We start from the raw sequence: 16,560 nt of genomic DNA, 5'->3' as shown, positions 1-16,560 counted from the left end.
TTTCAGTTTAGTTTTTATTTTCTTTTAGTTAACTCGATTGTATGTTTAACATTTGTAGCTTTCAGATAAAATGTTAGTCTAAACTAAAATGGGTGAATTTAGTTTTCTTGAGTGCATAAATTTGCTATCTAGCCATCATGCAAGGAAAAAATACTTAAATAGTTACTGAACACCAAACAAATAATGTACAATAAATGTAAATACCTTGTAAATAAAGTCCTAAGAGAATTGTATGTCGATTATTTTCTGTAATGCGGATTACTTGGACTTTGAATTACACTGATACTTAAAGTTTTTAACCGTGTTGTCTTATTGGTTGGCACATAAATTTTGGGTACATTAATAAAATTTTGAATGGTTGGTTTTCAAACTTTTCAACAAACAACTTTATATTGTAGGAGAAAAGCAATTTTGTTTCTTATCATTGGGGATTTACATTAACTTACCATTGGCTTATCTCTTAAGATCCTTGATGAAAAGGTCATTAGATTAATTTACTTTCAACTAGTGGCTAGGTAGGGTAGGGGGATGAGGGAAGTTGACACTCCCCCATTTTAAATTAAAGAAGGTATTTAAAATAAAAGAACAATTGGGAGAGGGTGGGTAATCTTAAAAATGTGTGGAAGAGAAGAATATGTATCTACCTAATGTTTATAAAAGTGATTTAAGCCCCATGTGTTTTAAGGAATTGGGCTATGGACGGTAAATAAAATTGATAGGTATAGAAAAATCCCAAATGATGATAAACTAACTACCTAGGTACCCCTTCAGATTCTAAAAATTACTGGTTGAAAAGTTTAGATACTATTAGTCTGGAAAAGTGTCCAATGTCTCCAACCTACTAGTAAGCCGATTAAAACTGGAAAGTAAATTTAAAGTATCACTTGTGGCAGTTTGGGTGGACTCTCAAGATCAGATGGAAAGCAGAAACTGGACATTACTACCTGGCAGCAGGTGGGTTTACTTAGTAAAAATTTAAGATAAGGAAATATTAATATTATTTTTACTACCTACAAAAATTGGGGATATAGATTATAGATAGAGTTTTTTATAGACCAATTCATTGTTGGAATTTTTGTTGAACATGCCTTTAATTTTAGTTTTCTTTTATTGCCTAACTTAGCACTCTTGATATTATATTTTAAAGACGGAATAAAAATTATCTGACGATAAGCTTAGTTTTATTAAACATTTAATACCTAGGTAGTTATTAGATCATAACAAAACATACATTGATAAAGATTAAGCTCATTACCTACTGACAAACTTCTACGGGGTAACTCTAACCCTTCGAGACTATCCCTGCATACATATAGCATAAAACTATCTTAAGACCTAAATCTAAAAATTAAATAGCCCGAAACAATCCCGAGACCTATCAATGTTAAGCTTCCATAAATGGAGAACACGTTTTAGTAGGTAGTCATCGAAATCTTAAGCTACAGACAAAAAAAAACTCACTGTTTTATATAATAGCATAATATTATTTTAAATGAACCCCTGCTCCTAGTTCCTGGTCCAAGAAAGCTCCGCAGTAACATCTAAGAAAGTGAAAAGATACAAACAAATCTGCTTGGATGGATTGCTCAAAGCTAAAAATTATTCAGGGATGCTTTTTTTTATCCAGCTGTACTTAAAATAAATCACAAAACATCTCATTATTTTAATAAAATTACGATAATACGTCGCATTACTAAATATCTCAAATCTAGAATAAAGAATAGAAGTTTTACACTGTCAAAAGCTGAAAATATCTCGTGAATAGCTGTTTCCATTTGGTTGTTAAAGATACTAATTACTGAAGCTTTATGATATGCCTTAGGCTTTTTCAGTGGGCGTTCACAGATTCAAGACTAGTTACGAAACCGATAGAGTAATTAAAAGTATTTTTAAAGCCTGCTTTAGCCAAAAAAAATCTTTTTTTGTCTTCTAAGTTCAAAATGACCAATTTTAAATTAGTAAGCTAAGGTATACACAGACATACAATCCTTTTGCTACTCGGTTGAAAAAAGCATTGATACTTACAGCAGATGAGAATTGGGAAGGTTCAGGTAAAGATCTTCTGCAAAGTGAAGCATTCAGTCTGACTCTACAAGATCAGCAGGAATAATTTTATCAAAACCTACATAAACAATGAATTACACAAAAAAAGTACTTATCTCTGTTAAAATAGACATCAAATTTATTTCAGGTTATCTCTTAAAAATAGATGCATTTTAGAGCTTGAAGAAAGATTTTATAAAGTGATTTTTTACTAGCAAGGCCAATATTAAGCTTTTCTAAAAACTTAAAAGTAATTTGCCTAGCCGTTTAAGAAATCTTACTTGACAAATTTTTACTTTTTTTTGTAGGATATTGAATTATTTATTACCTAAAATAGGAGAGATCTGAAGATTTATTAGAATGCCTAGAAAAATTACCAGATGATAATGGAACTAATGCGATTATTAAATTTCTGGTTGCATTGAAGGTAAACATTAAGTTTTAGTGTATTGTATAGTATTAATTAACTACCTTGTGGCTGCGTTTCAACATTGCTGGGGATAAGCTTTTATCCGAGTCGTATTTAAAGCGAAGCTTTTCTAATAAGTAGTACTATGCGTTCGTCCGCAATGGCAACGATTCCTGTAATCTTTACCAGAAATTCACTAGTAAACTAGGAATTATCCCTATTTTTTATGTTTCTATCCGTGGACAACCATATCATGAGACTTTTTTTTTTTAGGGATCTGGAGGTGATAGAGGTAAAGTGAAGCAAGGTTTTCAGGAGATGGGAGACTGTATAGAAACATTCAAGCGAATAAGGCAATAGAAATTATATAGTGTCAGAAACGGGCAAGTACAAGGACAATTATGTCCATAAGTAGCTCAGCAAAATCACACATACAACATTTTTTTAGGAAAACTATCTAAGTAGGTATAGACATTTAGTAATTTTCAGTTATAACTAAATAAGAGAACGGTTTATCTGACACAGTTAAGCTAATATTGACAAGGGAAAATTTGTCGTCAATATATTATATATTTCTAATGTGTAACTCATTAATTGGGGCAAAGGGAGTGGCTCGAATAGTTATTTTAGCCAGCTTGAAGTATCACTTTATTAGAGTACATAAAAATCTAGAGAAACATCCAAGTAATAATAAATCGATTTGTTGAGAAGCGAAAAAAATGAGGGATTAGACATGGATGAAAAGAGAAGATTTTCAATTGTGCACCATAGATACTATTAAGTGTGCATTGACGTACATACCCTATTTACAGAGAAGCAGTGCTACAACAAATAGTTTTTTTTCTTAATTGATATAACTCTATTGGCTGGTATTAGGTTGGATTCAAGTAGCTCTGACTATGGATCCGGAGTTAAAGCTTATCAAACAAAGTTTAACTTTAAAGCTTTCAGCTCAGATCGAGATCCCCAGGTCTCGGGTTCGAAGCCTTATAAGTAAGCATTTCTTTTTAAAAATTAACTAACGTTTAAGAAGGAATTTTAGTAGAAAAACTATTCTATACCTCACTTTGTCCGTTCGGCATTACGGTTGATGCTTTTCCTCAAAGATCCTAAAACCGACTCCCCTCCCCACCTGTTCTGAAAATAAATTGAAAACAAGAAGAGTCAGGTATTTTTCAACCTATGCCTCGAGTCTGCTAGACTTCCCAATACAGTACCTATACCCAATATGACCTAGCCTAACCTAAAGTAATTAGCAAACAAGCGGAAAACTTTCCCCTTCCCTAATTTCAATTTATTTCCAAATTATGGGGGGGAGGGGCTATGATCGAGGGAAAACGCCGAATAGTCGTATTAAAAAAAATTATTAAACGGAAATATCCTTTTATTGTAAACGAGAATTTATTTTTATATTTGTTTAGAATCTATAAAAAGAAAGATTTCGAATTGAGCAGCAAATCTCGTGATTCAACCGGATCATCCAAAAGTAATAGCTCATATCCTGTTCCACCAGTATTTAGCCCAGATAATGATGCTTTGAAACAGGTATGGATTTTACTTTTTTGTGGTGACTATCAGGGATCTAAATGGATAAGACTAAGGGCGATTAATGAGCTAACAAATCAAATCCAATAAAAGACTCCAAAGTTGTTCAGCCAACGAATAAGAAAACGTTATTATAAAAATTTGGGGACTATTGTACAGGGGTGTATACTGTATATTCTGTATTTTTTCCCCTGCTGCAAATTTTTATATTTTTTCCCCTCCTGGTTTTTTCCACCAAGGAAGGGAAAAAATGGAAAAAAATGTTTTCAGTTCTCTTAATTTTTACATTTTTTCCCCCCAACCACATATTTTTTATTTTTTACCCCCCCCCCCCCCCCTGAGCAGGGTCAATTTTGCAGAATATTATACACCCTTGTTAGTGTAATAAATAGCCAAATGTTCCCTTCTTCCCTGGGTGACGACCATAGTTTTCTCATGTGTATCGCAATGGGATACTACTAAAGGAAGGCAATGCTTACTACAGGCTCTTACGTCCTGTTAGATAATCGACAATTTATCAATAGACTTCGGACCCTTAGCGTAATTCTTTAGCGAATCTCACAAAGGCGTTAGATTAATTTTAAAAGTAGCAATTTTGTTATTTTGAATTCCCACGCTATCTACCCTTAGAATTTGATTTTAATTAACGATTATACCTATTAAGTTCATAGAAGATAATTTTCTTTATTTGCATTATGTAGAAAATAATTACATTTTTAGTTTGATGGGTGTGAACAAAGAGATGAAGGGTATTCAAGTCCTGTTCCTGCCAACTTGCAGTCACCACAGGTATAGACAGACAGTCAGACAAAGAGATGAAGAGTATTCAAGTCCTGTCCCTTCCAACTTACAGTCGCCACAGGTATAGACAGACAGACAGACAAATAGATGAAGGGTACTCAAGTCCTGTCCCTTCCAACTTGCAGTCACCACAGGTATAGACAGACAGTCAGACAAAGAGATGAAGGGTATTCAAGTCCTGTCTCTTCCAACTTACAGTCGCCACAGGTATAGACAGACAGACAGACAAAGAGATTAAGGGTATTTAAGTCCTGTTCCTGCCAACTTGCAGTCACCACAGGTATAGACAGACGGTCAGACAAAGAGATGAAGGGTATTCAATTCCTGTCTCTTCCAACTTACAGTCGCCACAGGTATAGACAGACAGACAAAGAGATAGAGGGTATTCAAGTCCTGTCCCTGCAAACTTACAGTCGCCACAGGTATAGACAGACAGACAGACAAATAGATGAAGGGTATTCAAGTCCTGTCCCTGCCAACTTACAGTCACCACAGGTATAGAAGACAGACAGACAGACAGACAAATAGATGAAGGGTATTCAAGTCCTGTTCCTGCCAACTTACAGTCGCCACAGGTATAGACAGACAGACAGACAAAGAGATGAAGGGTATTCAAGTCCTGTCCCTGCCAACTTACAGTCGCCACAGGTATAGACAGACAGACAGACAAATAGATGAAGGGTATTCAAGTCCTGTCCCTGCCAACATACAGGCACCACAGGTATAGACAGACAGACAGACAAATAGATGAAGGGTATTCAAGTCCTGTCCCTGCCAACATACAGGCACCACAGGTATAGACAGACAGACAGACAAATAGATGAAGGGTATTCAAGTCCTGTCCCTGCCAACATACAGGCACCACAGGTATAGACAAACAGACAGATACAAATAATAATACAATGAAACGATGTCTGTCTGTCTAAAGCTTAAGAACACGATATTCGATTGGGCTTTACTCTTCAGTGAATAAGATACTTGTGGTTTTGGTGGTTCAAGCTATTTTGTTAGAGGGGAGGGGGGGAACCTTACCCCAGTAAAAAAAAATGCCCCCATCCTCCAAAAAATTAAATATTATATCCCAACTTGTATCACCTCTAGAGGCCAGGAGCGATGTCAGTAGTTAAATAAAAAGTTTCTTATTATTTGGTGGCTTTGAGGAAGTTTATGACAAATATCTCATCAACTGTTCTAGGCTTTTTAGCGTTCTAAAATTTATAAAATTGGAATTTTCTTGTAGGGTAAAGGAGGAGACATATGGGACTGTGTGCTGGCAGGACAGGCCTCTCCAATTTATACCTGGGAATATTTTGGACAGGATCCTCAGGTCAGGGTGAAGCAAGTTTTAAATTTTATATTAAAGAAAATTATACGACTGAATACCTACTACTTGTGCCTTTTGGAATACAAGGCAAATTTTGTACATTTTGCACTCATTGATTTTTTTAATGCTTATCAATATGAAAATATTTGCATTTTTCATTTTATTACAATTATTTTTGGGCTAAAAAAGTAATAGAATAGTTGTATATCGCAACGTTTTATATACAGGTTTCCGCGGATATCATAAGATTAAAATCAGTTTTACAGTTTTTATTTTGTATTTGTGGAAAATTGACTGTAACACGATCCTCTACATAATTTTTCAGTATAGCTGAGAACCGGATCTAATCTAGCGGATATTAATCGATTTCGGAGCCAAACTTGGAAATGATTTTCCAGTCATTTTTTGCGGTTTGAACGACTTTATCTTAAAGGACAGTTATTGTATTTAATAGCGGATTCCGGATTCTTAATTGGTAGGCTAAAATTAGCGTCTTGGGTTTTTTCTTTCATCTCCTCCTCTTTGAAGGCAAAGATTTTCATCATTATATATAATATCTTTTAAAATCTGGTTCGATTCTCGGAAGTGAGAACACCAAGAACATTTATTTTTAGGACATATGAAGCACTTAATTTTAAAAGAAATTTTTAAATCCTTTTAAAATATTGCTTTAATCCTGAATCCGCCAAAAATAAGAATCCGGAATCTGCAAGGAATCCACCACTTTTTTTGACGGATTCTTTAAGAATCCGAATCCGGTCCAAAAATTCGACGGATTGCCATCACTAGTATTTAAAGGACTGACGATTTGATAAAAACTAACCGGGAATAGTCCCTTTTGTGACAACGCCTCTTAAGGGGCGTTTCGTCGTATTTTCACAGTAGCTTTTCTCCTATTTCTAGCCCCTGCGGGTCGATTGCCTAACCTAATCAAAAGCTACTGTGAAAATACGACGAAACGCCCCTTAAGAGGCGTTGTTACGAAAGTTACTATACCCAACTAATCTTGTCTAAACCTATAACTAACTTGCTACTCACATACTTACAGGCTGGTAAGAAACAAAAACCCTTTGCTTCAGAAGCAGAAGGTCAGACTGTCCATAACCTTTGGAAAAAATGTAAGATTTTTAATTTATTATTTATTTACATAAAATAAGGCATTTGTTTTTTTTCTACGTTAAGATACAATCAAAAACAATTTTACCGGGTAGGGGGTTATTTTTCGTTCAATAACAACAGTCTAACTGCCTTTCACAACTTTTAACACGAATAATTACTGTATACAGGTATGGAAAGCCTGCAAACTGTGTATCCAGACTTAAACATTCCTGTGCTGTGTATGGTTTCTGAACCAACCCTGTGTACCCACATCTGTTATCTTCTAACTGGAATACAATCCGAGTCCTTCACTTACAACAAGATTACGAAAATGTAAGTTTTAATAGCGCAGCATTTGCGTTATTGGGAGCACAGCTACTCTATAATTGATACTTGTCCATCTGTCTGTTTGTATTTCACAATATAAAGTACTTTTTTTGCTGCAAGTATTTTGATTTCTTGAATAATTTAGGAGAGGGGAGGGGTATCAATTCTCCAGAATGCAGTTGTCAGCAAGCATCACTCAAAAACATTATTTTTATCACATGTCGGTCCTATCCTCTATATAATCGTAATTAATCTGTTGAAAGAATGTTGTTTGTAGGTTTGAGATGCGCCCCGGGCTTTGTATTCAGGGTCTCTCTCCAGATTCCCTGGCCTCGTTGTGCCAGAAATACCTGCAGGTTGGAGCTATCTACAGGCACATATACAACTTTTTAAATGCTCAGGTAACCAACTTTTGTTTTCCCAACAAAGATGACAACATCCTTAAAAGCAAAGTTCTAGTATCAGGCAGTTGGACAAACGAATATCAACACTTATAGAGTGTAAGAACTTAATATCATATTTATAAACCTAACTAAATTGTAAATGAATTTGTTGCAAAATTGCGTAAATACAGGATAGTGTCTAGGGACATACATTTTTAGGACTTGATTATAGAAATTCTTTGCATATGATATTATGAAATCATTATCTAAATTAAAATAACCTAAAATCATCGTCGAGACCTATACGTAGCTTCCCTAAAAAGGATAATTCATTCAGTTCAGTAGTTATTAAGATCTTAATCTTCAGAGAAAAAAACCTTACTTCTTTAAAAAATAGAATAATTTTGATTAGAGAGAGAAACCCTGGAGCCGCACAGTTGTTGGTTTTTGTGCTGGAATTCATAAATATGTTGATCTACATAGTTCTTCCTGTATCTATATAGCCTCCAGGTACAACAAAACAACCTTTAATTACACAATCTTTATCTTTGCGTCCTTTAACGTTCATGGTTACGAGATTCATTCCAGTTTTTTGGCCTCGAGGTGCCGAAGTCCTGGGCCAACAAAACTAGAATTGATTTATACGATTCTTTTATTAATCGGGGAAAATTGTTTACGATACGATACATCATATTTTAGTATGGGATTGAAACTTCGGCTATCAGTTTCTTGAATTAATAGCCTTACCTAGTTATTTAATTTGTTTTAATTGTTCATTGTTTTTTTTTGTTGTATCTAGTAATTATATTTATTTTCTTTCCGTAAATAATTCTGTATTACATTTGTATATCTCCACAATCTTAATATCTATCTACTATAGAGTACAGACATTGGGAAAGCTAGTTGAAAGTGTGCGGCCTTTGGTTCAACAATTGGACATGATTGGATCCATCTGTAAGGTCAGGCAGGACCCGCAGGGCTGGGTTCAGCTTCCTACCGGCATAGAACTGCTCTCCCTTCTCCTACAAGTTTCTGTTCATGTATGTCAGGTAGATTACCTGGTTGTAGAAGGGATGCTACTCTATAAATAACCGTTTATGTTTTTCCTTTTGTTTTTCGTCTGTAATGTTAACTGGAGGGTTAAACTTTTATCATTTATTATGTCTATTTTTGAGTTTTAAAAGTGAATTTTGTCGGATTTTTCTAAAACTGTTCTCTGATTGATCGAAATAAGTGATGAAGTATCAATACTTTATATATTTTTGCATAAACCACACTCTTCCATGTTTATAGTGCTTTTCCCTTGGGCTCGGGAGCCGCATGTTAGCAGCGAGCAAGCCTCAAGTATAAAGCCATTTTTGGTGCTTTGAAATTTTTAAGAGGAATTGCAACATTTTAGTCATGTTTAGACTACCAGCTGTTTTTTAAAAAAAGTCTAAAAGGTGGATTTTCTTGAGGCTTACAGGCGGCTGACGCGCGGCTGCCGAACCTTTCTTTTCCTGACGTATAAATGTTTTATGTATTGTTTTATTTTTCATATTTTGTTTAGGAAAAGGAAACTTTAATTCTGATCTCTCTGTTCAAGTCAGCTGTTGAGCCGTACTTTAGATTTCTCAAACGGTGGCTATTTTCTGGAGAATGTGAACGGTCATATAAAGAGTTTGGGCTTAAAATGGATATGAGGTATTTGTATTTTCTTAAATTAAATTACGGACATTCCATGAGATTGAGCAGAGAAGCAGGAACAAACTAAAATGAATATAGAATAACTTGGATATTGCCCCAGATTTCTCGCCTACTCTAATGAAGTTATAATTCCAGTTGGCTAATATCAGTGAGTTAAAGGTATAAGACAATGGCCGATAAATTGATGTACATCCCATATGATAATACACAAAATTACCCCTTCGGTAGATTAAAATTAGTGGTTGAAACGTTTGAACACTTAACTTAATGAAACAAACTTACATTCAAAATTACTTAAGTCCTCAAAGTTGTGAAGCAACGAATAAGAAAACGCTATTTTTAAACATTGTTTTTGTATTTCTTCATACTAGGGTTGGGCCGGATATCCGGCAAATGTCCGGTTATCCGGCCAAATTACCGGATATCCGGCCGAAATCACCAGATATTAAAGTAGTAAAAAAAATTTCTTCAGAAATCTTATATACATAAAGTTAAACTTATTCAGAAAAATGTTCTTCTAGCTTCAATAATAAGAAAATTATAGCCATTTAAGATTTTAAAAAGCAGAGATTTTTGGTGTAAAGTATAAAAAATTATAGAGCCGGATATCCGGCCGGATATTGAAAATGGCCGGATATCCGGTGTGGCCGGATATCCGGCCCAACCCTACTTCATACATCTATCTAGATACGTGGCAAATCGAACAGTAGATTACTGGAACCTGACCCACTGCCTGGCCCAGATGAATGATTCTGGAGAGGCCACGGCTTTCCTGGCGGATATTCAGGTAATAACATGTCTTCTGGTGCGATAATGATGTATTGAAAGTATCTAGATGCACATAAAATCTGTCTTAAAATGAATGAGGGAGGGGTCATTGGACTGTTTATTACACTAAGTAGTCCTCAAAGTTTTATAGTTTTCTTTTTTGTCGGCTTGACTACTTTGGGTACTTTTATTGAATTATGATTGGTTGGTTTGTTAAGTTCAGTGTTCAAAAGATTCAACAACTCATTGTAATCTAAGAAGAGTTAATTTTGTGTATTATCATCGGGGATGTACATAAATTTATTGCCCATTGTCTTATTCCTGACTTTCAATGGACAATATTTTACATAAAATTTTTTTGTTAAAAAAGGATAAATAAATGGACTCATTTGTTTCGATTATAGAGTTGTTAACTTGCAACATTTTTTAACTGTGACATGAATCCTCGTGCGAATTTTTCAATTTTCTATGAAGATTATAAGATTTTAAATTTACGATTCGTGCGATCCGTTATGTACGGACACACCCACCCCGAATAAAAGCACTAGGTACCTAAACTTTTTAATAACACTAAATAAAATTATTCATAAAATGTCGTGATTATTTAGGAAAAAGTGTTTCGGACTGGAAAATCGTTATCGTTGCTAAAAATCATCGCACCAAACCATCATTTATGTGGCAGGTATTATAGAACCGTTAGTCTCTGTATTCAGAATCAGATAGGCTAGAAAAAAAGCCTAAAACCATAAAAAGACTTAAATCTGAAAATAGATAGCCTAAAACAATCACAGGCTCTATGTGAAGCTTTCCTAAAATAGAGAATAAAATCGGTTGAGTAGTTATTGACATCTTAAGCCTCAGATAAACAATCCTTGCTACCTTCAATATTAGAATCAGACTGGCCAGAGTGTACGTTTTGTACGTTTTGTACGTTACGCATCGAATCTGTGTACGTTCTGGACGTTATTTTGATATGTGTACGTAACGTATTTTGAAATTTGTATTTTTGTACGTTTTACGTTTTTTTAAAAATAATAAGAATCAAATATTAGCAGCAAATTTAATTTGTATGTTTTGTACGAAAATTTTAACAAAAACTATAGGTGTATTATATTAAATAAATTCAATATTATCTTAAATTTTCATAGAACAAAAATATGTAGGTAAATTATGCATATATGTTATTAAAACTTACAGTTTAAATTTATGGATTTGAAATATATGTCCTATAGATTTAGTTTAAACTATTGAACTGAAAGAGATATGCAGTTGACTAAATTCAAGTTTAAATGCATTTCATGCAACTACCCCTTTAATAGATTTTACGATAATTTTTTTCAAATTCTTTATATACTTGGGTAAATTTTCCGAGATATCATATGGTGCTCAGTTTAGGATTAAGAAGTCTTATTTTTTGGTATCTTCAGTTTTTAAAGAATAAGAATCAAATATTAGTATAAAAGTATTTGTATATTTATTTGTATTTGTACAAAAAGTATTACAAAAATAGTATATTATCTATAATACAAAGTAGAATGATGTCTGTCCGTCTGCTTGTCCGTCTGTATATCAGAAGCTTAATATCTCAGTAACCACTGAACCTATTGGGATCTACTCTTCATGGAATATACCAAATAGTCCTGTGACGGTTTTTTGCTTTTTTTTCTTTGGGGGAGGGACACTTAAAGCTTTTTATTTTCTACTAGGATTAGAGGCTTCGCCCCTAGCCTCTAGAGGCTTCTTCCCCCTTTTTATAGAATCGTTTGATGGAAATTTGTCCCAAAAAAAATATAAAAAAAGATTGTGATTATTTTTTTCATTTAGGCTTCGCCCCAGGGTGCGGTGGGGGTTCCCCCACCCCGCTGATTTGCATTAGTTTATAAAAATAAATTGAAAGGTAGTTGATTTTTTTTGGAGGGTGGGTTTCCCACACTCTAAGAAAATAGCCTAAAACTACCACAGGACCAGTAGATATATTCCCTGATGATTAGAACCCAATCTGTTCAGTGGTTACCAAGATCTTAAGCTTTAGACAGACAGGCACTGATTTACTTTGTATCAAAGACTAGTATTTTCTGAGATCTTTAGCAATAGACAAAATAACCCTATATCCTATTACTAGCGGCTACGCCCCTAGAGGCCTCTAGGGGCACTTGAGGAGGAGAGAGTCGAATTTGATATTTCAATTTCTTATTTTAGATTTTAAAAGAAAAAGTTAAAAAAAATTACGTTTGATGTTTATTTTTCGTTGAACTCTCTTTCTAAAATTGGTAAATTTTTAAAAAATTTAATTTCTCTAGGGAGGGTGGTGGTACCCTCCCCCAAAATAGTTATAAACCTTCCCGGGACATATGAGAATCTACCCTGTTAAGGAGAACCCAATCGGTTCAGCGGTTAGCGAGATCCTTCGGTACACACAGACAGACAAACATCCTGTTACTTTAGTATAAGGATATATTTATCCTATATATCCTTTTTTTCTGTAACGAAGAATCTCGCTAACTGCTGAACCGACATGATCATTGTGAGGTTGTAGGCTATTTTCTCTGTCTTTCCATATCCCTTCAAGAACCTGTATTCAAAATGGTAGAAAAATAGCCTAAAACCATCTCGGTAACTGTATGAAGTAGTTATGAAAATCTTAAGCATCAGACAAAAAACTTACTACTTTATTTAATAGAATATACTTAGTACGTAATAACAGGATGTATGTCTCTCTGTCAGTTTATTTGTACCGAAGGTTCTCCTTAACCGCTAAACCGATATGGTTCTCCTTTACAGGATAGCTTCTCATAGGTCCTGGGAGAGGGTACAACCACCCTCCCAAGAGAAATTACTCTTAGAAAAAAATCACCACCCTTCCCCTATTTTCTCTTCCTTTTTAAAATTGAAATCAGAAATGGGGGTGGTCTACTCCCCCCTCCCTCACTAAAAAAATTATTAGCGAAGCTACTCTATAATCACTTTGTCAGTCCGTTATGCTATCGGAGAAACGTGATTTTCTCGGCTCCTGTTTTTTGTTTGAATAAGTTCACATTCTACATATTTTCATTGAGATTTGCCTTTTGGTTGGGGTGCTAGAAGATCTATTCCTAGTTTTCTTTTTTTCATGGTTTTCTTGACTTCTATTCAAGATAGACGGCTGAAATTTTCAGGGAATAAATAAATTCACATTCTACATATTTTCAAAAAGTTTCTTTAAGGTTTGTCTATTTGTTGCAGTGCTAGATCGATTCCTAGATGTATAGGTTTTGTGATTTTCTCTACTCATATTCCTGATAGACGGTTGTAATTTTCAGGGATTGTATTAGTTTTCATTCTTAATACTTCCACTAAATTTCATTGAGATTTGCTTATTGGTTGGGGGGCTGAATTTATTTATAGATTTTCACGCTATTATATATTTTTAAAAGGTTTTGTGATTTATTTTAAATAAGTTAAATGCTTATTTTTTACGACACTACTCTATAGTTTATATAGTTCCCAGATTTCCACTCATAACTTTTGAGCTTCGCTACTTAAGGATGTTGTCATCCTTGTTTTTTACTTTTTATTTTTAAATAAAAAAAATGGGTTTTTAATTCAACTCCCCTCCCCCCCCCCCCCTCTAATCAAGTTCCTATAGAGACCTCTAAGGGCGTAGTCGCTGGTCCTTATAATAGGATATACTTTGTACATAATAACAGGATGTCTGTTTGTTTGTACCAAAGAATTTCGCTAACCACGGAACCGATATGGTTCTCCTTTACAGGATAGCTTCTCATAGGTTTTTGGAAGTTTTATAACTATTTTGGGGAAGAGTGTCACCATCCATCATCCCAAGAAAAATTGACTTTAGAAAAAAAACTACCTCCTCCCCCCAGAAATGAATTTTAATTGCTCACTGATTTTAAGTTAATTTTTTTCCAGATGTCTATAAATAACTTTTGAGCTTCGCTACTTACGTATGTTGCAGGGGTGTATATTCTGCACAAGATTTATTTTTTTTCCCCTGCTACAATTTTTTTTATTTTTTTTCCCCCTAGTTTTTCCTCAACAAGAAGGGGGGAAAATGGAAAAATATTTAAAGAACTCTATATTTTATTTATTTTATACCTCCTACCACACATTTTTTTTTGGTTTTTTCACCAAGGAGGGGGGGGAAATGGAAAAAATGTTTTCAGTTTTCTTAATTTTTACATTTTTTTTCCCTCCAACCACTTATTTTTATTTTTTTTCCCCCCCCCTGAGCAGGGGATCCTATGTAGAATATACACCCCTGGTATGTTGTCATCCATGTTTTTTTATTGAATTCAAATCTCCCCTCCTCAAGTGCCCCTAGAGGCCTTTAGGAGCGTAGACGCTAGTTCTTTTAAATAGAGTAAGAGGATATCTTGTGTCTGACTTAAATGTATTGATAATAGGTAACTAGGAAATTATTTAACTTATTTTTATTAGGAATGTACGTTTTTTGTACGTTTTTTTACTTTTTTTATGTACGTAACGTATTTTTTTTGTGTACGTTATGTACGTTTTTTATTTTCAAAATTGGCTGGCCAGTCTGTAGAATATCTTGACATTGCATCAGGATTTAAATCCCTTATCGCCCCCGGCCCCCCCTTCAAAAAAAAATTTAATCATTAGTCATTAGGTACATAAAAATCCAAATGTGTTTTTCGTGAAACTTTGTCAATCGTTATTTCCTAATATATTAATAATATTCATTTATGATAAATAAAACTTTTTTTTTCATAGATTTCGTGAAATCCAGCCAAATTTTATGCTTGCAGTAACAAACGATGAACAAAATAATCTAAGGTAAATATTTAGTCGTTGGATATCTACATAAGGAAAAAGGATAAGAGGATGAATACTCACCCCAATTTCATTGTAAAATATTACTTCCCCCCTACTAAAATAATTTGTCTGCTATTTATCTAAACCGTCCGCGGCTTTTTGCATCTTAATCATAACCTATTCTATATATGTAAAAAAAATAAAAAAAAATTTATCTTATTAATTATTATAATTTTTCTGTAATTTATTATGTTTTAAAAAAAATTTAAGAAAATATTTAAAATACAATTTGATTTAGAATCTTAAAAAACAAACAGCCGCGGACGGTCTTAGTGCAGCAGAAAAGTATGTTTCGCCTAGTTTAAAAATAGGAGGGTTCACCTTTTATGATCAAAAATTTATTTTTTTTCAAATTAGCCTAAATGTAATATTTAAATCTAATTAACATGATAAAACTTTTAAATGTTTACTAATAAAAAATTAATAGTTTAGCTCTCAGCCACCAGGTTCGCTAGTTGTCTACTTCAAAGACATACATTAAAACTAAGGCTAAATATTAAATAAAAAATTTCATAACTGAATAATCTAAATAAGTGAATAATCTGTAATGCTATCTATGTTCTTTCTCAGACAATACTCGTTTTTACAATATTTTTAACATTTTCAAGTGATGTTATTTACCCCTCAGGGTTTGGCCCTTTAGTGACAAAAATCCAAAACAAGAAAAATACAGGCAAAATTAAAATTGATGAACGCTTTGATATTCTAGTTCTATATCCAAAGCTAGATGGCACTGAAAAACTGATTATGATAATTTACAATCAAATGTTCATATTAAATTTGTAAAAACGTTTATTTATTAAAAAATATAAGTTAGATAGACTGCAATATAAATCTTATAAGCTGATAATGAGTGTTATGATTAAAGTCAGTAGCAAAGTCATGAAAAATTAATAATGATAATTTTATATTCTTTCATTAGGTTTCATCAGAATAGATGATAATTCAAAATATTTCTATATAATCCATTAAAAATTAGATTTATGCTTCAAACAGCAACTATTATTGTCTTGAAATTATATTTAATTTTAAGATATTCCCATTTTGAAAAGTGGTGGAATTACATTTAAAATTCAGCGCGGCAATTGCTCAATATAGGCCTCTAGGCCCACTGCCTATTTTAGTCCTTCAAATACCTCGATTTCTCTCTTTTATTATTTTCTCTATGGATATCTATAATAACGTCTTAGTCAGTGGGGAGGGGGGGGGGGGATTTTGACATCCCCTTTAAAACAAACCCAAAGGGGGTGTTTTTTCAGTCATTCATAATGAATAGTAACATTGCCCATGCGCAAATAATAGATATTTATCGCATCGTATTTTAGAAAGTTTTATTCAGA

The 16,560-nt window shown here is 33.7% G+C and overlaps 1 protein-coding gene across 2 annotated transcripts in view; it reads left to right on the top strand.

Moving 5' to 3' along the window:
• The first annotated feature begins 50 nt into the window (after positions 1–50).
• The window catches only part of Grip163 (gamma-tubulin complex component 6), a 29,594-nt gene continuing 13,084 nt past the window's right edge, over positions 51–16,560 (top strand). Inside the window, exons 1-19 of one of the 2 annotated variants that reach the window (XM_080175284.1) lie at positions 51–144; positions 894–954; positions 1,511–1,607; positions 2,031–2,106; positions 2,383–2,470; positions 2,726–2,805; positions 3,329–3,445; positions 3,874–3,997; positions 4,718–4,786; positions 6,039–6,125; positions 7,171–7,240; positions 7,409–7,553; positions 7,825–7,948; positions 8,343–8,440; positions 8,811–8,979; positions 9,480–9,613; positions 10,304–10,403; positions 10,993–11,066; positions 15,119–15,181. In XM_080175284.1, the coding sequence (XP_080031410.1) occupies positions 89–144; positions 894–954; positions 1,511–1,607; positions 2,031–2,106; positions 2,383–2,470; positions 2,726–2,805; positions 3,329–3,445; positions 3,874–3,997; positions 4,718–4,786; positions 6,039–6,125; positions 7,171–7,240; positions 7,409–7,553; positions 7,825–7,948; positions 8,343–8,440; positions 8,811–8,979; positions 9,480–9,613; positions 10,304–10,403; positions 10,993–11,066; positions 15,119–15,181 (1,832 nt within the window). In that variant the 5' untranslated portion in view covers positions 51–88. Of the gene's footprint in view, positions 145–893; positions 955–1,510; positions 1,608–2,027; positions 2,107–2,382; positions 2,471–2,725; positions 2,806–3,328; positions 3,446–3,873; positions 3,998–4,717; positions 4,787–6,038; positions 6,126–7,170; positions 7,241–7,408; positions 7,554–7,824; positions 7,949–8,342; positions 8,441–8,810; positions 8,980–9,479; positions 9,614–10,303; positions 10,404–10,992; positions 11,067–15,118; positions 15,182–16,560 lie in introns of both variants that reach the window. The other variant, XM_080175283.1, reaches the window with a different exon arrangement.

Source organism: Acartia tonsa, chromosome 10 (genome assembly GCF_053477335.1).
Source record: "Acartia tonsa isolate MP-2025a chromosome 10, ASM5347733v1, whole genome shotgun sequence".
NCBI classification, from domain to species: Eukaryota; Metazoa; Arthropoda; class Copepoda; order Calanoida; family Acartiidae; genus Acartia; species Acartia tonsa.
This window is presented reverse-complemented; position numbering and strand designations above follow the sequence as displayed.